Raw genomic sequence first — 26,125 nt, forward strand, 5'->3', positions numbered from 1 at the left:
TATTCATTTCTCCCTTCAGACCACTGACCCTCTGGTCGGGTTTCTGTCTATCTGACTGCGTGACTTTGTTTGTCAGTTTTGTGTCATTGTTTTGGCCGTTCGCTAAAGCTGTAATCTGCTGCTGCCCTGGCTTGTTAATAAGCTTATTCTGGATATTTCTCCTCTGTGAGTTGGTTGACTTTCAGCAGTGTCAGCGGACAGATCAACACAGAACTAGAATGGATAGAATAAGGCTACTGAACCTGTTCATATGTTTGTTATATGAGTTCATTTTATTAGATATATTAATTTTACACTTTAACACTTTTTTTAAAAAAGATTTCTTTTAAATGAGATAAACCAAAAATACTACATGTTTCCCACAAACTCATGGCTTTTCTTCTGCTTTATCCCAGTGCTTTGCTACTGTTACCTTCAGGTTCTGGCCCTGTAACCCCCCCCCCCCCCCCCCCCCCAACAAATTTGCTTTCAACTCCATGCAGCTCAACTCCAGAACACCTGAGATCACCAGAGGGGATATCAGATCTATTTATTGAAGCTCTGTGATCATTTCTGGGTGACTTTAGAATTCAGTGAGAAAATGACGGATAACACAGCTCAGTCTGCAGACACCGAGGCTATGATTTAGAGAGCAAAAGAGCGAAGCAGGGAGAAGAATGAGATAAAGGCGAAGGGGACAGAGAAGTGACAGAAAATACCAAAAAAGAAAGAGAGGCCTTGAGGGAAGTGGGACTGCGAGCACAAAGAAGGCGGGAGATCAGAGAAGATTGGCAACTAATGAGAGGGAACTGGAAATACTGTGATAGATAAAATGATACTGCAGTGGAAGAGCAGAGCGACTGAAGCACTATTGCATTATTAGCCTGATTTAAACCTGATTTGCCCAGCAATCAGGGAGGATTTTATTTTAACAAAACAAGTCAGAGACTGATAAGTAACAGTTTTGAAACAGCCAAGAAGGGAAAATTCTTCTTCACAAAACAGTGAAAGTCAGTGTAAAAGACATTCAAGTCAATATGTTCAATAAATTCATGAAACCACCTGCAACTTAGTAGAAAATATAACTGGGATTTTTCTTTTCAAGTACTTCATTACGGGCAGTTTTGGCAGCATCGGTATAATTTCAGCTCGAGGGGAAGATAAAGATATTTTGGCCCGAGGGGAGAGAAAATGAGGTGTTCGAAGTTTCTGTATGAGGGAAATGCAGAATCACATTCCCTAACCCTCTTTCTCTGCAGACAATAATAGATCATTGCTTTCTTCCTCTCGACCATATGAAAGTCGAGAGAAAGAAAGAAAAACTGAGAAGAATGAATAAGCTGCAAGAAGGAGGAGAAAGCAAAACTGGGAGAATGAAGATGACTAAAGAAAATCGCATATTCATATACAGATATAGGAATAAACAGGTTTGACATGGATAATACAGCAAAAGGCTTGTGCTGTGTTCCTGCTGCAGGCTTTGGAATCAACACTTTTAATATTTACAATATTTAGTTCATTTTTATATTTGATTCCTTTCACTTTTAAAACGTGATATTCATAATTTTATCACATTATTTATCAAGTTACTTATTCATAAACTGCACAGCTGAGGATGTAAGGAATGCTTTTAGTTCAGATTTTGACTTGAACCTGATGCAACACAGTGCACACTCCACACAAGTGACCCAGTTCTTCACAGCATCGATTCAACAAGGTGCTGAAAACATTCCTCAGAGATTTGGTCCATTATAGCAACATGGCAGCATCATATAGTTGATCCAAAATGTCATATTCTCACCACATCCCAGCAGTGATTTGAACTTCTAGACATCCACACATCCTATTTTAAGCAACCATGAGAAGATGGGTACACTGTTGTCATAAAGGTATGGACACGGCCATCAGCAATCACATGATAGGTGTTTAAGCAATGCTCAGGTGGTGCTAAGGTGCTCACATTATTCTAGCACCACCACCAGCCTGAACTGTGGAAGGCATGATGGATCCATGTTTTTATGCTGTTTTTTATGCTAAATTCACATTTTTAAGGCTCATCAGACCAGGTAAAATTTATTCAACCTTGTATTGATTGTACTATTACTTTTATGCAAATTGTAGCCTATGTTATCTGTTCTTAGCTGACGAAGATCCATTTGCTTCAAAGATGGATGTGTTGTGCATTCAGAGATGCTCTTCTGCATACCTTGGTTGTAGTGAGGGGTTATTTGAGTGACCTTTCTCTTCCTATCAGCTCAAAGCAGTCTGACCTTATGATTAGTCGTTTTTCTCTGATCTTTGACATTAATAAGACATTTTCACAAAGAACACTGATTCTCACGGTATATTTTCAGTAGAGGTGGTAGTGTGTGAAAATGCAAGAGGGTGAGCAGTTTCAGAAATACTCAGACCGGCATGTTCTGGCACCAACAACCAGGCCATGTTTAAAATCACCTTTCTTCTCCATCCTGACACTCACTTTAAACTTTATTGGATTATTTTGACAATGTCCACCTTGTTGCTATGACTATTTAGATATTTGCATTAATGAGGAGCTCTACAGGTGACCTAATGAAGTGGCAGATGAATGCAAATTTACACTAGATCCTTTTAACTTGTTGTGCACAGGCCTCAGCGATATTTAGTGGGTTGCCGTTTCTGTTCCTGTATTATTGCTGCCAAGCCTGATTAGACATATTCCAGATCTCATAAAATGTGTTGCTCTTCAGGATTAAATCTGGTTGCATGAGGTCAGAAGTTGAAGGCTGGTCAATGGTTACAGCAGTCATCAAAAGGTCAGCAAGGAACTTTGTGGTTCATGCGCACATCCTGTCAGGTGTTTGAACACAACGCCTGACAGGAGTTATATTTCAAACTAATTTAAAAGAAAACTCCACCTGATCTACACGGTGTACAATACACTCATGCACGAGTGCGTGTTTCTGTGATTGTATGAATATTGACTCATACAGACGCACGTACTTCTTAATATAGCCTTAATTCAGTTTTGCTGTGTTTAACCCCCCTCTCTCGTTCGTTCCGTCTCTGGTGGTGTGTTGCTGACGCTCAGCGCGGTTATAATTGGCACCGTCCCCATGTGGCACTGTAGTGACGATCCACAGAAATCAAGGGCACACACAAGTAAACAAACACCCACACAGATGCTAACACACACACACGATCCCCCTGCCTCTATAGGATGTGTTTTCACATAGCACCCGTCCTGCAGGCTGCAGTGATAACCATTTCCTTATTTTGATTTCAATGTCAGGCTGATCCCATCTCTCCCTCCTCCCCTCTCTCTTGCTCTCCCTCTGCATCAAAAGCACAATCCTTCTCTTCCTGCTCCATTTGTTTCTCTCAGTTTTCTCTCACTCTTCTTCTCTTCCTCTTTTCCGCCTCTCTTTCCCTCTGATGTTTTTATTTCCCTATCTATGCCTCCCCCTCCCTTTTTTTTTCGGGGCCTCTATTGAAGGCTACTGACATGCAAATTATGCCCCACAAATGCAAAACCATACCCATGTCAGAAGAGACCTCCAGTGGAGAAGAAGAGCTTAGATATTTCCCCTTTTATAGCACAGGGAGTTTTTTTGTTACAAGGTTACCTGTGAGAACTTCTGAATAAAGAATCACATGTGTGCATTTGAATTACTGAGACAGAACAAAGCATGATTATTTAATGTGTTGTAAAAGCGTGTTGGAATATTAAGTAGAGCACAGACATATGTGGCTTTTTTTGTGTGTTTGCACAGATTCATCAGTCATCCAAAGTCTGAAATTGTAGGACATAATTATTGTAAAGCAGGTGTAACATTATAGATATGTACAATATTGTGCAAAAGTCTTGAGTCACCCCTCATTTCCTTATATTTTGCTTCCAAGGAGTCAGACTTTCTCTTCATTTATTAAAGTGGTCTTGAGCAGTAGTTCTCCAGGCTTTCTGAAGGTCCTTTAAAGTTTTCTTTCTACATCGACTATGACTCATTTTCAGTCCATTCCTTGCACCTGACTGTTTCCATTTGTTTTGTTAAACCACTTAACACTGACCTATGAATTATTCAAAGATTAAAAAGGCACCAAACTCAAGGGATGAACCGGTGTTGTCTCTACACATAAGAGACGGGCATCCACGGGAGAGATCCAAGGAGAAAACCACTGATGATCAAAAACAAAACAAGGCTCGTTTCACATTTGCCAAAACACATCTTGATGAGCTCCAAGACTTCTGGGAAAATATTATGATTAGATAAAAGTTGAACTTTCTGAATGATTTGTGTCCTGCTACACTCACCTGAGGACCACTAAAAGAAACAATAAGAAAGTTCAAACTGTGTAGAAGAATAAAGGTGGTCATACCAAATATTGACTTTCAAGCACATTAGAACTGTGCAAACTTTGTTTAGCCTTATATAAGTCTATATATGTTTGCATGCAAGACCTTGCTAAAGACCATGTACAGTGCTGTAGCTGTAACAAATCACATGTTTCTATTATAATGGCAACAATCCATTTGTATGGGTAGGTTTCTGAAAATGCAATTCTAAGCAGAAATGATGTTCGCCTTCTTAGGCTGACATTTGCTGACTCAAATTTTGTGCCAGTCATGCTATTATTGGAAGAAATATGGGGGCTAAAAAGAGTGCTCAAAACAGTATCTGTTGCTATTATGGGCCAGTCTTTTACTTCTCTTGAATAAGTTCTGCTGTTAAAGCCAGAAAATATAGTATATGCAAAATACAATAAACTCCACTCTGTAAAATTCTTAGACATGCTAGCTCTGTAAATTAAAGTCTAAATGTATAATATGTTTAAATGCTTTAGATTGAAGCTGACTGGTTCTTGCTTCATGTTGTTTTAAGTGGTGCTGAATTCAGCTGATTGCAATTTGATGAACAAAAGAAAGAAAAGAAGCATCTCTACTTCTTTGTGCTGCAGTCACTGTTACAGTTAGGCAACATTTGCATGGCTGACAGCAGCTATAAGTGATCAGGGAGTGTACGCACATTCCCAGCTTTCCATCTTCCTTCCCTCCTTTTCTTCCCTGCCATCTGCTCCTGTCTCACTCCTCCTCCCCTGCCACACTTTCTTATTCACATTCCATCGCCTGATACCCTCTCCACTCGGGTTCTCACTCTTATATAATCGCTCACTGGCTCACTTACACGCACCTTATGTTTTCATTTTACTTTCCCCACTTTTTTTTGTCCTCTCCCTCATTTCTTCAACACTTCACTCATTATTTCTTCGCGTTCTTTTCTCAATTTGTTAACTCATCATCTCTACACTAAATACAAAGAACATTTCCATGAAAGTTCATACCACAGTGGGTACATCGGTATATGCTCAGTTGGCACAGACTGTACGCACGTTTGTAATGACGTGCAAAGCCATGTATGTGCTTTGCCTGTGTGTGTGTGTGTGTGTGTGTGTGTGTGTGTGTGTGTGTGTGTGTGTGTGTGTGCGCGCAGAATAGGGTGACTGTCCTCAGGGCAGCTCTCCACACCAGAACAGAGCAGAACAGCAGCTGACCAGCTGTCCCCCTCGCAGCTAGCAGTATGTTCTCTCTTCTATCTGTTCTCTCTATGTACCACTGTGTTCATCCTTCCTTCCTCTACCTTTCTTTACCTGTACCTCTCACCGTCTTATTCTTTCTAGCCTCTGCTCTCACTCTTTCACACATTGTTCTGGAAAAAAATATTGTTCTGACCCAACTGTACACTGGATACTTCCTTATTTTCCACAGAGCTGTTAGTTTCTCCACGGCTTTGTTTCTCATTATCACACACACACACACACACACACACACACACACACACACACACACACACACACACACACACACACACACACACACACACACACACACGGTGATGCTAACACTAATTTAGACCTCTCTTAATCTCATACAGTGATTATCTCCTGCAGTACATTCAAAAACTACACATACTAACACTAATGTAACACCCTTTCTGAATGGAGGAAATAATGATGCTTTTCGACCTAAATACACACACACACACACACACACAACAGGTGACTGTGTTGCTTGCAGGAGTGGAAAGAGATGCTACATATTACAGGAAAAATAATATCAATTGAAAAGGCCAGTAACATTCAGATTAAGATTATTAAGATCTAAGTTTCACTTCTGCTGACTGTAATTCAGAATCAGAATCAGAATCAGAATACTTTATTGATCCCTGGGGGAAATTATTTTTTGTTACAGTGCTCCATTTTAAACCAACATTAAGACAAGACAGACAATACGCTAACTAAGAATAGTACAATATATACATATATATACATACATACATACATACATAAGTCACTTATAAATAAATAGTTGGAAAAGAAACATGTGTAGCTGTAGCAGCAAACAGTGTGTTAAGCGGATGCGTTGTACAGGGAGATGGCCACAGGCAGGAATGATTTCCTGTGTCGTTCAGTGGTGCTTTTCGGTAATCTCAGTCTCTCACTGAACGTGCTCCTGTGACTGACCAACATGTCATGGAGTGGGTGGGAGGTGTTATCCAACATTGTCTTTATCTTGGACAGCATCCGCCTCTCCGACACCACCTTGAGGGAGTCCAGCTCCATCCCCACAACATTGCTGGCCTTACGGATCAGTTTATTAAGTCTGTTGGCATCTGCGACCCTCAGCCTGCTCCCCCAGCATGCAACAGCATAGAGGATCGCACTGGCCACAACAGACTCATAGAAAATCCTCAGCATTTTCTGGCAGATGTTGAAGGACCTCAGTCGCCTCAAAAAATAGAGACGACTCTGGCCCTTCCTGTAAAGTGCTGTGGTGTTTTTAGCCCAGTCCAGTTTATTGTCAATGTGTACTCCAAGGTATTTATAGTCCTCCACAATGTCAACACTGACCCCCTGGATTGAAACAGGGGTCAAGTGTTTCCTGGTCTTCCTGAAGTCCACGATCAGTTCCTTGGTCTTTGCCACGTTGAGCTGCAGATGATTCTGCTCACACCACGTGACAAAGGAGTCGACCACAGCCCGGTACTCTGTCTCATCATCCCTGCTGATGCATCCAACCACCGCAGAGTCATCAGAAAACTTCTGAAGATGGCAGATCTCTGTGCAGTGGCTGAAGTCTGTGGTGTAGAGGGTGAAGAGGAAGGGGGAGAGGACAGTCCCCTGTGGTGCCCCTGTGTTGCTAATCACCTTGTCAGACACACACTGTGGGAGACGTACATATTGTGGTCTTCCTGTCAGGTAATCAACAATCCAGGACACCAGAGAAGCATCCACCTGCATCGCTGCTAACTTATCACCCAGGAGGGTCGGCCTGATGGTGTTGAAAGCACTGGAAAAGTCAAAAAACATGACCCTCACAGTGCTCGCCGGCTGGTCCAGATGGGTGTAGACACGATTGAGCAGGTAGATGATGGCGTCCTCTGTTCCGAGACGAGGCTGATAAGCGAACTGAAGGGGATCCAGATGTGGTCTTACTATGGGTCGCAGCTGGTCCAGGATGAGCCTTTCCAGGGTCTTCATGATGTGGGAGGTCAGTGCCACGGGCCTGTAATCCTGGGGGCCACTGGGACGAGGCGTCTTTGGTACAGGGACGAGGCATGATGTCTTCCACATCACCGGGACCCTCTGCAGACTCAGACTCAGCATAAACAGTTTATGAAAGACTCCACACAGCTGGGGGGCACAGGTCTTGAGGACAAGGGGACTCACTCCGTCTGGTCCAGCAGACTTGCCTGAGGGAAGTCTCCTCATTTGCATCTCAACCTGGTATTGAGTGAAGGTGATGGGTGGGGGAGGGGTGTCAGGAATCTCACAGGAGGTGAGCAGCTTGCAGAGCATGTCTAAATGTTGTAAACCTTATTTTCATAAACCTGCACAGCTCTGTTTTGTGTTCAGTACGTTAATATTAAATGGGTTTGGTAAACAAACTCCCTTTGCTCCACTTGCATTGTAAATCATGATAACAGTCGCTTCTGAGCCCCCCCCCATATGCTCTGATTATATCAGACCCTGAGATTGTTTTGTGAGATATCACAATCCAAGCATGTTTTTTTTAACTGTAGCAAGGTGACTTCAATGATATTTGAAAGTTCAGGCGATTTTAAGTGGAGTTACGTGCTGTAGGTGCTTCACTGGGATTATGTTGGAGAAAAAGCAAAAAGGTAGAAAAGAAGAGAAACCAAATCCAAAGAGGGGTTTCAAGAAATTTTCACGTCAACCGTTTTTTTTCTAATTTAAATCAGTTTCACATGTTTAGTCTCATTTGGTTTGGGAGGCAGCTCAGGATATTACCATTAAACGCCTACGATGATGCTTTGAGACAGGGCGTAGACTTTGTTATATTTTATTCATTACTGAAACTGTAGAGAGGAGACTCTTTAGACATTAACAGTGGACCATTACTATTAAGTACCCATTGTTATTTATAGCACATCGCTGCAGTTTTCAGATAGTTTTATTAACATTAATGTGAAGAACTCTTTCTCAGATGCAGTCTTATTGAAAACTGAAGCGTTGATGCAGAACAACTGTGGTCTATTACTGGCAAACTAAGCTTCTATACTGCACCATAATCCTGACTTTTTATTGCTGAATGCTATAATACATGTTACAATACTGTGTTTTTTTTTATAGCACAGTGTTGCTATAATAAATTAAAGAAGTGACAGCAGTTTCTTGTTCTTTTCCCTCCGCAATATCAGCTGTCATTGGTAACCCCACAGGAACTCTTTGCTCTGCACTTTCACTCATTCAATCATTGAAAACAGACCGTGATACTCCTCTCCCCCTCCCCTTCCTCTTTCCTTTCAAATATAGCAGCCTTTCACTTTACATCTTGACACTTTTATGCCTTACTTCATGACTTATATGGTATTAAAACTATACTGTATTGAAAATGAGGAAGCGTAGAGGAGAAAACATGATTTAGCTGCATTAGCATTGTATTCAGGTGCACTCTGAAAGTACAGCCACAATACATCAGTGCTGAAGCTTCACCGAACAGCAGATGGATCCAGTTGAGGTCCAGATGCATCTCTCCGGATCAGTGTCAAGTCTTTGGAGGATTTTTTCCTTTTCCTCAATTTGTTTAAGACACGCTGCAAACCATGTCAAGAGTGAAAGAAATGGGGGCACGTTGTATTATTTTACATTATTCTAATTACAAATTATTGTAATAAGCTGCTATTAAACAAAGCGTGTAAAGAAACATTTTTAAATTGTTTTTTCTAAGTTGTCTGTTATATGTAGATATGATGTTGGTTCATGTCTTGATTTAAGTGTCTTTTTTATAACTGTATGATTCGTAGGTCAGTGTTGACTGGTTTAACAATAAAAAACAAAAATTATGTCTCATTATTGAAAACGTAACCAGTGTCCAAAGAAAACTGTCACAGTGTGTGGAAGTGGACTGTGTGGAGTGTGAACAATGGACCTAAACGCAGACGCAGAACGTGGAACGTACCTCGAATTCACAGAAGCCGAGCCGTTTAATAAGGCTGATAAAAAGGTACAAACAAAGGGCAACGCACACTCATGCAAAACTAAATATTAACCTAAACTGGGTGAACTAAAATACAACATGAAGAACCCTGACATGAAAGTGAACGTGAACGTAAATGTGAACAAACCTGGACATGAATACATGAGACCTGGAAACATGGTGTGAAACAACAGATGACCTGACAAGGAATGAATGAAAACACACAGACTAAATACACACAGGAGGTGATAAGGGAAAGTGGAAACACATGGGGAAACAGCAGACTGAAATGAACATAATTACATAACAGGGGAAGCGAAACTAGACACAATGAACATGGGACAGCAGACCTCTTCAAAATAAAACAGGAAACATAATGAGAGGCAGACATGACAACACACGAAGGGCAAGGGAGACTTAAACACAGTGACTGAAAAATGAATGAAAAATAACAGCAACCTAAGCATAATAGAAATGAACTTAGAGAACCTAATGAGCCTAAACATAAACCATAAACATCAAAATATATTAAAACTCAAAACGCTGGGTCAAATGGCCCAGGATCGTGACGAGAGCCTGTAAAAGAAGTTCAGAGAGCCTGGAGAAATCACAAGAAAGTCCGACTCCTTGGAAGCAAAATATAAAGAATTTGGGGTGGTTCGAGACTTTTTTCACAGTAGTTTATTTATTGTGTCAAGTTTAAATTTCTGTCAAAGTTCAAAATCTGCAGTTCCATGCAGATATAAATGTTGACACAGGATTTTGTTAGTTGTGCAAGTTGATATGTGAGTATAGTAAACGCACTACAGCAAAGGTCACAAAAAAGGTTATAGTGGAGCCCACAGGGGACAAAATAGCTGTCAAGTTATTTCACTCTGGTGCAAAGTGATAGACCCACTCAATGAATCAACATTACAGACTGCTGTCATTGCTAAAATGTTTCAATGGCTGGATACAGATGACATTCTAATGCATTTGATTAGATTTGATTACAAATAAACTCTGTTTGGGTGAGTGGTGATTGGCTCGAGTGTGAGTTTGACTCTTTATAACAGTGAAAAGGAGCAGATTGAATAATATTGGAATGAAAAGCTCTATTAATGTTCCACAAAATTCAAACCATGAAACAAAATAGCTTTATTATACATGAAAGCTCCTTTACTCAAACTTCCAGTAATTTCTTATGAATTTTCACACCTCTGTAAAGCATCCGGTCCCAGTTCCTCTCTGTCTCCTTCATGCCCCCTCCTCTCTCTCTGTCTTTGTCGCTGTCCCTGTCTAAGTGGCCGGGAGGATTAAAAGTGTTTAATTAAGAGGTGATTATGTGACAGCTGACCCAGCAGGATCAGGAAGGCTTTATTTTATTGTACCCCATTCTAGATGATATACACCACGTCTCCATATGTCTGTGCTTATTTCACACCTCTCTTTCCCTTCCCCTTGTTAGCTTGCTGTCTAATTTAAACTCTGATTCACTGGTTTGTCCTTTTTCCTACATGATTTCTCACTCCCTTAAGAGTCAACCACTCTGGGTTGATTTGAAAGTGTGTGCTTTGTTACCAGTTAGCAAAAACACTCAGAAAACAGTTAAAACCGAGACCAGTGCAATACGCGAAGTTAAACACTGGTGCTGTACATATTGTATGTGTATTTGTTATTCCTTGATAATCAAATGATGTTTTAAATGCTGCTAAAACATGTGGTGCTGTGCGTGATGTTGCACACGTGAAATATTAAAAGAGTGTGGCTAATATGAGCGGGCTAATGTCAAAATGCCTGTGTAGATGTTTGACATCCCTTCTGTCGTGTGGTTTAAAGTTGGTTTATGCTCACACCTGCACTGTTTCTTTAGGTCATTTAGTTGGTTGTATGGTTGTATTTATCTCACAGGTTACATAAAAGAAGATTGATATCAGTACAGAAGTACCTTATAAACCTGGATTGTTTTACAAATAGCAAAAAGGGGCAAATTGTCTTGTTACTAAAAGAAATCCCACTGTAGAGTGAAGTCCTACTGCCTACTGCTTACAGGATTTATGATCTTAGTAGATGCTGTCTTGATGCCTTTATAGTCTTGATCACTGGTTTAAGACAGCATGATGTCCACTTTTTAAAATTGGATCTCATTTAGATTAAAATATAAATATTAGAGTCTACAAAACCAGTAGGTGTTGTCAAGGTGATCCAGTGCTTCCCTGTATTTGTGTTTGTTCATTTGCTTGTCTCTCATTGTGTTAGAGTACAGTTACAGAAGGAGACGATGATGACAGAATAAAGCTGAGAGTTGATAAGCACAGTATGTGGTGAAAAAGATGGCTAAAACTTGTTTACATCAGTGGTGGGAAGATGAAAGTAAAGGGAGAAGTCCCACTAATTCCCCTTTGTAGCTGTGTGGATGAATATTGCCTCTATGGTTTGTGAGAGAAACAAACAGACTTTTACTCTGAAATGCAAATAATTGATGGGAACTAAAGCAGAGAGGAACATCTGGGACATCCTATAGATGCTTTTACATCCAATGAAGCAGCCATCATTAGTGAGTTGTGTTTATTATCATCATATGGCTTCACATCTGCCTCTGGTGCAAAACTACATGATAGAGAGCCAACCTGGATATAAATACAACTGGACAAAAAGGCAACTTTTTCTCTTTGTGTTCGACAGTGAGAGCAGAACTGTGAGCCAACAGGGACCTTTGTCCTTTAAACACGCCATCAGTCTTGTCACAAATGAGCCCTCAGGAAATATGTCCACTAATTTAGGTCTCAACCCACTGAAGAAGCAGAGGGTTATATTAAGCATGTATACCGTGTGTGTGTGTGTGTGTGTGTGTGTGTGTGTGTGTGTGTGTGTGTGTGTGTGTGTGTGTGTGTGTGTGTGTGTGTGTGTGTGTGTGTGTGATCCAAGTGTCTAGAGAAGAAGGCAGACAGATGGGTCACACAGTTTTCCCTCTGTGGGTCTGGAGCTGGAACAGCTAATTAAATCTTAATTAAATATGACCTGTCTGTCCCTGCACGTCCCCGCCCATGAAAGACATGTATGTGTTTATGTGTGTGATGAAGACGCACCAGCTGAGAGTGCGAGTATAAGAGTAAAGTGTCTTTTCTTGTTCACTAGTTTGAAATTAAGAGCAGCACAGAAATATAAATGTGTGTGCGTATCTGTATATTATGCTTCCATGAACTTTGTGCTTAAATGATGAACTTCAGTGTCTCCTGAGCTTGTTGTGTGTTTGAGGATGATGAGTGCCACAGTCAGTGTTAAACTTTGTTCAAATCCTTCCAGTTGATCCAGCCCCTTGTTTCTGAATCCCCTGGACATACTTGCAATTTAGAGGGAACTTGTCAGGCAATATACTTGAATAACAATGATTAGCTAAAAAAAGGATAACATTTGAATAAAAAATCTGATCGATCTAGATATACTGTATGGATCTGGACACAACATAAGTCCTCCATAAAGTTTTTATTATTTTGTGCACACGATTGCATAATTGAAAAAGAAGTGAAAACATACTATGCTCATTTCCACCTCTGTATTGGTTGTAGTTAGCAGCTTTGCACTGTTCATGGTTCAGAATAATCCACATTTAGTTTATCCACTGGCTGAAACAGTTTCTGTTACCTGATTGGCTGACCCTTGCTGTTGAACAGCAGTCAGAGAAGGACTAAGCTTCCCTGAAGATTTCTGGTCTTTTTGACATTATGCAGAGCCAGAAGCACTGCTTGCCACCAGGCAAACAACTTGGGGCCCCAGGTCAATACGGGAGACCCTGAGGGCTGACAAACTTCAAACTTCAGCAAAGGCAATGTGCAAAGTTTACAATGACAGTAGAAGAGACCTGACCACACTAAGGGGACTTTGCCTGACTCCACTCACTCTGTTTGCAAGTGGCAAGCATAGTTCAGTTTAAACAAACCGAATGACAATGATGAAAGAGTTATACTTCAGGGAGAGAAAAAAAAGTAGAAAAAGGTAAAAGAGGAGAAAAGAAATCACAGTTTTGCTATCCCGCGTGATGCTGTGTGGGTTCTCTGTTATTATTTGCTATTTATTTCTTCAGTATGTTACATCATGTTTATCTTTTGTTCATTGTCTGTGTTTGTTTTAAAATGTGCATGTGAGGATGAAATAACCTTACTTGCTGTAGAAAAAAATCTACCTTGGTCTCTTGTGTTCTGGGGGCCTCTGGATGTCTGGAGTTTTGATCTCCTCCATACCTGCTTCATGCCCTGGAGGACGGGGCTGCGGCCCCCCCACACCCTCTAGCAGATCATTACATGAAGGAACCTTTTGAAAAAACAAGCGCGTCCATGCTCACAGGTGTACACACGGGTGATCACACCCACAAACTACACCCTTTTTGGCTCCTACCTCAAAGCACACTGTTCTGTTGATCTTATGTGCTGCACAATAATGTTTAATATTTAGTATTTACTGTCATATTCCCATATATCATTGTGATGTTGTTTATTCTATTACTCTTGTTCTCTTCCTCTTGTTTTCTTTTTTCTTTCTCAGCAGGTGACCCAGGTGATTGATATATGCATTTTTTTCCTTTTTTTTTTTCTGCTCATTCTGTTGGTTTTTGTCTTTTGCCCTTCTCTCCCGTCCCTCTTCTCAGCTGTTTCTCTTTCCCTCTTTCTTTCTCCCCTTCTTTCCCCCAGTCAAGTCTGTCCCGTATTCAGTAAGTGAAAATAAAATAAACAATAAAAGGTGAATCAAATGGACCATTACGGCAAGGCTGGGATGGTCAATTTGGTAAAGTAAATCCGTTGGGCATCTTTCTTTGCCTTTAGGCAACAATTCTGATGGCAAAAGAGCCAAACGGGACAGGCAAAAAAAAAAAAAAAAAAATCTACCTACAGTACAAATAAAGCAACCTAGCCTAGCCTAACTTAGCCCAAATAGTGAGTGGAGCAGATAATAATGATTAAATTAATGCTAAATACCTAAATGCTGCGAGTCTAGTCTTAACTATGGGAGAAAGACAGGATGTAATGCAACTTCCACTAGAATCACATTATTTCATGTAAATTATTCTGGCATTTAGCATTAGTTAAGTTAGCTAGCCGAGCAGGAAGTGTGTTCAGCTCTGCTAGCTGGAGTATGACCTAACTGAGCATGCTCATCCAGGAGTCAGAGACACGATACCGGCAATCCACTTGTTACTGTAGCTAGCTAGCTACACTTGCTGGCAAGCAGTATTAACACTTCATAACCAGTCAGTGTGGTTTAGTTATCATTACCAAAAAAAAAAGGTCTCTGCCATTTCTATTATAATGTGTTGCCTATCAACTTTTATTGTTTCTGGTGTCAGATAATTTATAACAAAGTAGTGATGACGGTGGGAAGGATTTTTGCCCCGGGCCCCAACAAACCCTAGAATCACCACTGTGCAGAGCCAAATTTAGCAAAAACTGAAGTCTGAAGCCAGAATTTTTATCTTAGCTTCCAGACTTTAGCAATTACAGAAATTCTCATCTTATTATTTAATACTATGGCCATATTTATTATTTGCATCCACTATTGTAAGTGAAAAAACTTTTAGTAGTTTTTGTGTTTAGTAGGTTTTTTTTAGTAGTTTTAGTAGTTAATTCTTTGGGGTCTTCATCTGGTAATGAAATCGTAACACTAAATCAATAGTAACTTAAAGTGTGTACAAATCTTTAAAACAAAGTAAATCTAGAAATTGCAGCTAAATAGTTAAAAATTGAATTGGTGAAAATTTTAGCTAGAGCTAAGAGTTCGGTAGCGCCATGTTATCATGTTATCAGCCATGTTCTGTCAGCTCAGTTTGCTTGTATGGTAACTCATACATGCCAAAAAACAAAACTTGCCATTGTTGGAGCGCAGCGCTCTGGCAGAGATGCCGTTTGTGCCTATAGGATGATGAACACCAGTACCATCCACTGCTCCGCCCTCCCCGGGTTGCTTCAGAAGCTCTGTCAAAGTCCTGGAGGGAAGAAGAAAAACAACATTTACACACTTTGAGCATCCTGCACACAATCTGAGACAGTAGACAAACAAATTGCCTAACGAGCTTTCACAAGTGCACTCACGCACATCCACAAAAAGGGAAGAAGAGAGGAGAAAAGTGTGATATGAGGCAAAGATAGAAGAATGAGAGAGAGAGAGCGCTGAAACAAAGAGGACCAGAGGGAGAATGTTTGAAAGATTGCTTAGCTGGGACTGTCAGAAAGATAATAAAAATTGGAAAAAACAAAACAAAACATGGATGTGCATATAATATGAACTGCCATTTTTTTTTTTTTTAGCAAAACAACTTTATCTCAACAGCTTTACCTGCGGATAAAGATTATTTACATCAATAACACACAAAATTCTCTGAATTCAATTCAAGACAGTGGAAGTGAAGATAAAAAGGATGAGTCTCTGGTTGTTTGCCAGCTGGGAGCGTCAATCATTTATAAGAAATAAGACAGCTTCCCCTCTTGCTGTCTTTTACTGTTTGATGCCTTTGAACAAGTTCTGATGCCGCTTGAAAACTGGAACACGGGCAGGAAAAGGCCTGCAGATTTAACTCTTTGGGAGCACGCAGAACTTCAGCTGCAAACAAAGACTTGGACTGAGAGTTATATCTGATGCACAGTATGGCGTTACTCTACTTTAAATGTTTTAAAGACACTGGATAATGGCCATGTGGGTGTACTACATCGTGGGGGTACTTCCTTACTTGCTTCAGGATGTGCTGTATGTAAAAATTGTGGAAATGCACAGCTGATTTGGGAAAAAACATCTTTAGTCAGGTATGACAGGCAGGGCTTCGTGTATACTACTGTTTATAGGGTTTACATGCAGTATATTATATGTGAAGACTGCTCTCAGTGGTGTGCATACATTTAATTCATTAAAAATGCTAAGCCTAACCAGATTCTAAATATCCCACTTGTAACTTTAACTTAAATTAATGGACCTTATGTGATGTAATGTCTGCAAGAAGGTTTAGTCCAGAATAAGTCACATGGAACAAACAAGCTGAAAGAGCTAAGCAAAGATTTTTGGAGAAGCAATGGCAGAGAAGATGGAAAAATGACGGAGAAGATGGAAAATGTTGGTTTCAAAACTGCAATTCCTGCCCCGCTTGATCACCATTAATTGCTAAAATCCACTATTTGCTTTTAATAAGGCCAAAGAAAAAGAAACACTCACTGAATTATACACTATGCCACTGCTGACTTAGGAGTCTATAATTGGTTCTTACAAACTTTCTAGTGTTTTGTGTACATGGCAGGAGAAAGCGCGCCATCAACGTGTCGTTTTTGACAAGGAAATTACTGTGACATAGTCAACAAATCAGCTGTGACCTCAGAGCTGCTTTCAAAAGACCCATAAATATTTCCTCACTGTTAATCTCACTGTTGAAACCTTCACACAGCCTCCCAAAATGCATTAAAGCAATTGTCTTTCTATTAGCCTGCTGTGAAATGGTTGCCTGTGGTCATGAGAGCAGTGAGCATGAAAACATTAACATCAGCACAATATAGTGCAATCAAACACAATACACGTGCAAGAGGCAATGAACGCACCCAGCTTTGTGTGTCTTTGCAGGTCATTCAAACTCAATTCATCAAATTTAAATTCTAATAATTAAAAAAGGAAACTCTTATGTGACAGTCACATGGAAAGATGCACTTCTTAATAGGAATTATGCAAAATTTTAATGTCTGTCATTATTTTTTTCATGCATCAGTTTTGTGGCCATTTTGAAATTCCATTATCCAGAAAATTTACTTAGTTCTATGAATCTGAATTGAGCAGTTGACACAGATTGGTGGATGCTTAAAGTCCCTGAAATACTTGTTTGATCTCTGGTAGCAGATTTGGAGGCCCGTAGAAATATTATGTAAAGCAGTTTTACATATACAGTACACGTAATGTTCTTTAAAATCAATTCATATGAGAAATAAAAGCTTCAATATAAACAAATTATTCTCAGGCAAATCTCAGATGGTCAGGTGGAAAGTGTCTGGTGAACCGACCTGTTGAATAAAATGCTTTTAGTGCTCAACCATAGTAGAAAAACACTATATTAGAAGGAGTGATGACTATGTGTTTGTGCATTTTTCCTGCTTTTTTTGTTTATCTGGTCGACCATCATTACTGTGACCTGTGTCTTATTTCTTTATAAAATGTTCATGTATATGCAGTATATCAGTCTTATAACTAGTAGCCTACACTAGTTACTTACCTGCCTATTTGAATTTAAACATTACTGTCGCTTGGGGTTGACAACTGTCCCGTTTTAGCCAGGATGTCCTCGTCTAATGAGTAAAATTGGTTCGCCCTTTACTCTAACTTAAATATTCCTTTTATATTGACCGTTACCTGGACGAGTACTTGTGTCACAGCTAGGGCTGGGCCATATTATACCGTTCACGGTAATACCGGTATAATGTTAGGCAACGATAGGAAAATGAAATATTGCGATAGAATGGGAGTAAAACGCGCATGCGCAGTGCCTTTGTTTTCATACGCACATGGCCGATTGTTGAGTGAAACAGATGAACCAGAATTGGTTTGTAAAAATGGTGCAACTTCCGTGATGTGGAACTGGTTTGGTGTTTGTCCGTCAGATACACAACAAAGCACAATTTTTTGCAGAACATGCAAGCGGCCGTTGTTATTGTCGTATTTGTCGGACTAAGATGCTCTTAAATCTGGGAGTAATCTGGGTCCTAAACTCCGTATACTTCAGGTCAAACAACACTGCAGCATCACTTAGAGTTAAAAACTGTCTAAATTCTTTCATCTTTAATAAAACGATCAGCATTGCTGCTTTACCAGGTGTAACTATAAAGTTTAACTTCCAGGCATCCATGAAAACAAAAGTTATTACATTTAACGGAGTTAGAAGTTAGCAGGAAGCTAGCGGAAGTTAGCTCGCTAGTTTCGCTAGTTACCTAAGCATGATATTGCATGTTCTGACTGAGAGATTTCTGAAAAAAATCAAACGTACAGCTCTGCTATCACTTCCAACATAAATGAAGACAGGAAACTAAACAGCAGTGACGTTTGTAGGGTTACTGAAGTTGGGCTAGCTGGTATATAATGATGTGCTATGTGATCGCTAGCGACACAGCTATGTTAGCATAACATAAACAGTGAAGCTGGAGGACGAACACTAACACTTTTCCACTTATAAAAGTTAACGTGAAGGTTCTTCATGGTTAGAGACAAATGCAATCGCATGGCAGGATGCTGTAAACGGACCAAACTTCAGTCAGGAGAACAACTGAGATAATCCATCCACAATACGAGGTTAGTCATTAATATACTGCAACAACATGGGAATAGAGCAGCTGCCAGAGAATTCAACATTAATGAATCAATGGTACAGAAGTGGAGGAAGCAAGAAGAATGAGTTTAATAAAGTTTGATTTATCTGACTGCTTTGTTTCGCTTAATGTGCCTTATAATCCCGTGCACCTTATGGTCCGAAAAATGCGTACTGCACACTGCAGTTTAATGTTGCAAAGCACCTCTTTTTAACTTCAGTGGATATTATACATGGTTATGCTCAGGATATGTCAGCCCATTTCTACTGGAAATGCCTTTTGGTTAAACTTTCAGCAAGGAATTTGCATTTGCACTGTTACATTTTTATAAAGCTTTAATGTACATAAAAACCAGCTTCTTGTTTAAGTGAAAATAAATGGAAGGCTGTCTTTTTGCGCTAGTAATGTTGTGGAGTTGTATTTTGTCTCGCATCAATTATATCGTCGGTTATATCGTTATCGCAAATTTTCAAATATATATCGTGATAAATATTTTTGGCCATATCGCCCTGCTCTAGTCACAGCCCTCAGTGACACCCGTCATGTGCACCAGATGTGTGAAATAATACGTCATTTGTGAAAATATGGTGCCGTTTGGTCTGCGTAGCATATCAACCAGGGTACCTGAATCCCCCATTTACCGTATTTTATTTAAACATTTTTTCTTTTTTGCTTATTTTTCAAAGGAAATGCCATATTGATTGTTTTAAATGAGGTATTGATTTAATTGAATACCAACATTTTACTGCATTTTTATTATAAAAATATGAACATAGAGTACATATTTGTATTATGCCCAGCTGGTTGTCCATTGTGCTTCTGGCACGCCACAGTGTCCTTTATTTGATAGCTAAAAAGTTGGCAACCCCACTGTCGCTGGTTGTTCTTAGCAAACCGTGCACTTACCAGCAACAACATTTGCAATGTTGGCTGTGATTGTGGTGCTAGCTACTGCATTTTAGGAACATTTGCAGCGTGTTGTGAATGTAAATTCATTTACACGAAAAACGAATTAATGCTACAGCACATAAAGTGTGTTGCTGTGCCTGCAATGCCTGAAGAAAATCTGCTGTTAGCTTGCTAGCATTATCAGTGCTAACGTTCCTTCAAAGTCTTTGCTGCAATCAGAAGAGAGGGGAACTGAGGACTGAGAGCAGTAAGCATGGAGCATTCACAACTCAGCTCCACTCAGCTGTTATGAGTGCTCTTGGGCAGTTGACAGAGAGAACTTATGTACTCAAAAGAGAATTTCAAAGTATAGAAGTAATAGCAAAAGTCTTCAATAACAAGCGATAGAGTTTAGTTATTCCTTTAGAATTTGTATCCTGTTTTTCCTTTCACATTTATTTTGGTTGAATGTTTTACTGATTTTTTAATTCAACCCAACTTTTTTGCCAAACTTCTGTTTGTTTAAACATCCTGACTCAGTGTCCTGACTTTGATCCTGAATCCTTTATGAGACTTAGCATAAAATTAGCTATACTGTAGCTTATTATTATTTGACACTTGACATTATGTTATAACTGTACTGCTAAAATTTGTGGATCAGTAGTTTTGTTTTTTCTTTTGGAAGTTTGTGGTCTGTTGGACTGAGTCAGCAGTCACCGGTAATGTTCATTCTGCCATGCAGTGAACATCTATAAAACTGATATTCTAGTCCTACATCTTTCCCTTGAGGAAATACATTCTTCACTTTTCTGTTTATTTATCTTAAGCAAAATCTATTCCAATCAAACAAAAATACTAACTTCACAGAAATGTGATCTAAATTGAAATCTATTCATTAGCTTTCAATATGCAAATCACCCTAAAAACTTGCTCTTCACCTTTGATGTTTCGCAGACTTTAGCCAATCACAGGACTCTCAGGACCAGACCAGATGAGACTATAGAATAATATGACAGATATGCCAGAAAAGCATTTAAAGCAGTATATTGTGGTGGTTTAACAGGTTAGATGGAGTCCTTGAGCCTTGAACAGCATGGCTTAAATCTCAAATCTTGTTTGGTGGGAGGAGCTTAGAACAAAGAGGTGAGAGCTGTCAATTTTTACATTTTGGCTTTTTTTGTGTTGTTTAAAGATGGCTGCCTACGACAGCTACTCCCAGGTGTGAATATGAAGGGAGGTGCTGCTGTAAAGCACCCAGCTCAGCAAACCTCCCCTGGATAATTTTCTAGCCGAATAACTTTTTGTTTTTTTTCTGTTTTTCTTTCTTTCTGTTTTTTTTTATTCAACTTAGTGGAATTTCACATATGACACATGCTCTCTGGGCTGAATGTGATTAGATTGAGCTTACTGTCAACAAAGGAAAAAATTGAGCAACTCAGCAGTTTTATTAGAAATTATTACTTAAATTGTCATCATTTATCATGACTATTAGCTTAGACCTTTATCTCTAGCATTATTTGGTTGAAACTAGCATGGCTAAAAACACAAAGTTTGAAGTTAGAGAACAAGAATGAGATTTCCACAGGGATATTGTGTAACTGATGGCTTAAAGGGACATGGAAGTATAAGCAGTACCCACAGACTAGATGGTGTGTGCCACATAATGTATCCACACATGCATCTCAATTGCCCTTTGATTTTCCGCTTGCTAGCTAATACATTTTCTCATTAATACGTGTCCACTTCCAATCAATTACTCCATTTGTCTTCCTCTTTCATCCCTCCACCCCCACTCACACTGTCTCTTGATTTTCTTCAGCCTGCAGAATGCTTATGAGGGCTATTGTTGAGCACTTGTTGTTCACTGCACCCCCTATCTCCCTGGAAACATCCTCTCTTTCTTTCGCTTCTCTTCTAATTCTGTTTTATCTCCCCAACTTTCTGGGTCTGACTTTGCCCCCCCCCCCCCCCAACACTCACACCCGTTATCTCTCCCACATCTTTATTTTCATTGCTATGAGCCTTTTATCTCTCCCTGTATCACTTCCTCAACCCATCGTCTCTGTCTTCCTTCTCCTCGCGGCCCTCTGATTCTGCCTGTCTTGCACTCTCTCACCGTTGTGTCTGCTCCGTCTCTCAGTCTCTCACCCTTTGGCCCACTTTCTTTTCCAGCCTTTTCTTTCCCTTTAGCATCCTCAGCCCTTCTTCCCTTGCTTCTCTTCCCCTCCCTGAGGAAACTGTCACAAACTATCCCAACTTGCGATATTAGCACTCTTGAAATGAGACTGAGTGATGCGAGGACATCGGAGCTGCATATTCAGATTCACAAAAGGGCTCAAACACTGATCGGACTTTGCATTAAAGGCATACGTTTAATTCCTGCTTCTGACTATCTCTACATTGCTGTATGAGGTACGTCACAGCAGCACGGCTAAAACGTAGAGGAAAAATGCTTAAATTGTGGAAAAAAATTCAGATACCATGTAGACCTCCAATCAGAAGAGCATCCCCCCAGTCTGTACGCTGAGGGAAATCTGGCCCTTTTGTCATAAGGGGAAGAGCGATAAGAGTTGGGTAGATGCATGTGGGTAGGCCTACACACGACACACATTAAGTACACACTATATCCTGCGCCTGCCTAAGTTTGTAATTGAATAAGAACAATTAAGGTTATTTTTCCAAAGTGAGCATTTTGGAGGTTAACCAATATTCTCTGTGAAATGTGAGCTTTAAATTCCTTCATTCATTCATTTCCTAGAGCTATGAGTCCTTCTGGAGGCATGACGTTGGTAAATGGATTTGTGTTTATATAGTGCTCTTCTACTCTTACATACACAGCCATACAGAACTTTATGCTATCAAATATACACTCCAAATGGACTTCCTCTGCAACACATGATGTTATATAACCTGAATAATAAATAAAAGTTCATGCACATGCTATTTAAAAAACAGCAGAATGCACAAAAATATCTGCTACAGATAATACAGATTATTCCAGTGAGGTTTGGAAGAACTTCTGGAAAACTCCAAAGAAACATCTCCAGGCAGTCTGATAGGCTCAAAGCACCACATGCCCAGTTTGTTCCCTAACAGGACTTCCTGAACACCGCAGAGTAAGAAAACACAAAAGCTGCTCCTGATATCTCCCGAAATTATATTTGATAAAACATAATCAACTTTAAAAAGCTAGCAGGCGTGGATCTGTTGAGACTGATAACAGGGACAAATTAAAAGCCCTTATGAGCCCACCAACCAAGCATGAGTGTGTTTTCCAGTCAAGCAGTTTAATATGTGCGGTAATTGCTTCAAATGGAGTCAGCCATCTACCGTCGTAGAATCCTTTCAGTCGTGCGCAATTAGTGATCATTCAGACGTTTGCAGGGAAAAGGATTAGTCTCTGGAAATTGCGCTGATATTCACGCAGCGTGAACCCTCTCAAGGGTGAAACATGTGGCGCTTGATTAGTCAGTGTGTTTGACAAGGTTTTTCTCTTTAATTTTACACACATGGAAGCTGAGGAGACTGACAAAGCTGCCTTTAAAAAAATATAGAATAATGTGTACTGTGATTTTTATAGGGTATTGTTCTATAGAATCAAAGAGACCTCACAACACCAAGGAGTGTGTGATGTGAGTAATTTCTTATAGAAAGAGATCGTTGTTTTACTGAAAGCACATGTTGGTGCGAGACACACTGACAGGCTGATAAGAGGTTTGCACTGAAAGCCACACAAGTTTATAAAAACATGTATATTTTTATTAGGTCAACTCTGTTGATGTGTCACAATATTCAGTTATTAAATTAAAGCAGCACATGGGTGTGTGGGTGAAGTTTCCAAGAAAAAAACCCACTCTCAAATAGTAGCCTTATTTTACCTCAGTGGCAGAGAGAATTCATTTTCATGTCCCTGCGATATTCATTTTCACAGCTGTAATTTCATCAGGAAACAGTTATGAAAGGTGTTCCACTTTGCTTTTTACCTGAAATGGCATTAAACTACTGTTGATGGAACTCCTCTTATCCTCCAGATTTTTTAATATTTTGAGATTAACTGTCCCTCAGCCTTGCCTTTACTCTATTCGCTCCTGCAGTCGGTCTTCAACTGTAAAAAAACTTAAAATCCTCAAAACATGAAGATAAACAAACCCACAGGATGTGTTGAATTAGAAACATTTGGATTTAATATAAAATGTGATTTGTGTTAAAAGGGATTTAAAATATCAGTGTGTTTAATAATACTGTGAAACATCCTGAGCACCGCTAATTTCTTTATATAATGCCAGACTTTATTGGCACTTTTTAAAAGTGAGCGATCGTGCTCCTTGATCTCTGAAGTTCTGTCAGTTCAAAGGTTTTCTTTGAACCTTGGCTGCTTTTTCACTCGTTTTCTGTGCAGTCCTTGTACCTGACTCATTTCAGAGGAATGCTTTGAATCATTAAAGCATAAAAAAGAGACCAATTCAAGGGATTAACTAGTGTCATGTCTACAATTGTTTGCTGCCTACAAATAGACCAATTTTAAATGGAATTTTTGGTATTTGTTCCCATTTTTGTAGTCTATAAAAACACCAAAGATAACACAGTTTGATGGAAATAAAATAGCATTTTTGCACCAACACGGTGACTCTTTAAGAGATATTAACTGAAAAGTGTGCCACATCTCAGCGTGGTGTACAGTGTGCACTTAAAAAATTAAGGAAACTGGACAAGTGGAGGGCAAAAAAGAAGTGTCAGTTCTAAAAAAAACCCAACAAACTATCTACTATCTACTCAACTATTCTGTCTGATTTTTTTAAATTTAAATTTTTTGGTCAAATCTTAACCGAGGAGTTCAGCACTGAGTGCGTATAGCGACCAGTAAAACACAGTGGAGGCTCTGCCATGGTTTGAGGCTGTGTTTCAGCCAGTGGTGTTGGAGATCTTGTCAACAATGATGTAATTATGAATGCAGAAAAGTACCATCAGATATTGATCCACCATGCAACACTATGTGGAAAGCATCTTAATGGCACTGGCTTAATTTTTCAGCATTATGATCAATGATCCCAAATACACTTCTAATCCAGAAGAAAAATATACCTGGATAGAAAAACACACAGGGGAGCAGTCATGGATTGACCTCCCCAGAGCCCAGAACTCAACATTAATGTGTCGTGGTGCGACTGGTGATCTTGCGTTTTGTTTTTTGTAGTCTGAGGTGGAAAGGACGAGTCCTTCTGCTGAGTCCACCTGTGGGAAGGGCTATCCTGGAGTAACACCTTTGCACCCGTTTCTCATTCTGGAGATGTTGCAGTGGTCCCCTGTCAGATTGTCATCATCCTTAAGGTGTACTCAATTACTTTTCTGAAAGCAGCTTTGTCTCTCCTTGCTTCTGCTAGTTGACCAGTATTCCCTCTCTGTGTCCCGGCCTGCCCACTCTCACACTGGGCCACCCAGACCTTTCTCCCCACACATTTCTCTTAGGAAAGGCGACTATCATTACACTGACCACATTGTGCCTGTTTCCCTCTGATCGCCTGTTATCTCCCTGTTTCCTGTTTGACAGATTCACCTTATGTAAATCTGTAAAACTGTGGTTTCTCCGGTGCCCTCTCATTGCTGCTCTTGTTGTTTTTTTTAGTAAACTTTCCAAAACTGTCTGCTGTTCTGGTCTGCTCACTGGGTCTGTAATCAGCCTTATCATGACGCATTAAAGCAGTGTGGGATCATCTAGAGAGAGAACAGAATAAAAGGCAGCCAGCATCCAAAGAAGAGCTTTGAATTACCTTTAAGAAGCCTGGAGAACTATTCCTGAACACTATTTTGTGTGCATGTGTACATATTTTAATAAATTGCTGCATCTCTTTCCCATTTTTCCAACAAAATATGAAGAAACAATGTGCAGCTCAAGACTTTTGTACAGTTATGAAGCAGCAGAGCAGCTAAAGGCTATCTTTATAAGCTCTTATAAGCAATTATTCTCTCGCTGTTGTGTCATGACAGAAAATTCAAACGGGTGTGTTGAAGTCCAAAATAATCAAGCCACAACTGACTTGCTTGTCTCAATCACTCAGCTGCATGCACGTGGGAATTTGTGACATCAGCTTAACAAGTGGTTTGTGATGGAGTGCAATTTGCCACCTTTAAAGAAAAGAAATATTCAAGACGCACTCTTTCTGTAGGCAATTTCAGCAAAACCGCACGGCTCTCGCTTCCAGGAAAACACAGTTTTCCCTCCACCGAGAGGAAGAAGGCCAATTTTGTTTTTTCATGGTCAAATTGCATATCAAACAGGGCCATAGAGTCAAACACTGTGAAACTAATTCACTGCATCTGTACAGTTGTTTTTCACAACCCTGCCGTGGCCCAGTCCTTGTTGTATAACTAAATCCGCACTATTGTTTTCAATTGTCAAAGAGCGTTTGATGCTAAAAATAAAGTGAGAAAAATACCCCGCGGTCATGTAATAAGACATTCAGTATTGTTCCACACACACGCACGC

The 26,125-nt window shown here is 39.9% G+C and overlaps 1 protein-coding gene across 1 annotated transcript in view; it reads right to left on the reverse strand.

Annotated features, from left to right (window-relative positions):
- Positions 1–10,616: 10,616 nt before the first annotated feature.
- The window catches only part of LOC146671199 (protein shisa-8-like), a 56,272-nt gene continuing 40,763 nt past the window's right edge, over positions 10,617–26,125 (reverse strand). Inside the window, exons 3-4 of the mRNA XM_085405045.1 lie at positions 15,295–15,410; positions 10,617–10,732 (exon numbers count right to left, since the gene is read on the reverse strand). Of these exons, the coding sequence (XP_085261171.1) occupies positions 10,617–10,732; positions 15,295–15,410 (232 nt within the window). The remainder of the gene's footprint in view (positions 10,733–15,294; positions 15,411–26,125) is intronic.

This window comes from Rhamphochromis longiceps, linkage group LG4 (assembly GCF_057381845.1).
Source record: "Rhamphochromis longiceps isolate RC_006_pf linkage group LG4, R_longiceps_female_GT1.1, whole genome shotgun sequence".
Classification (NCBI taxonomy): Eukaryota; Metazoa; Chordata; class Actinopteri; order Cichliformes; family Cichlidae; genus Rhamphochromis; species Rhamphochromis longiceps.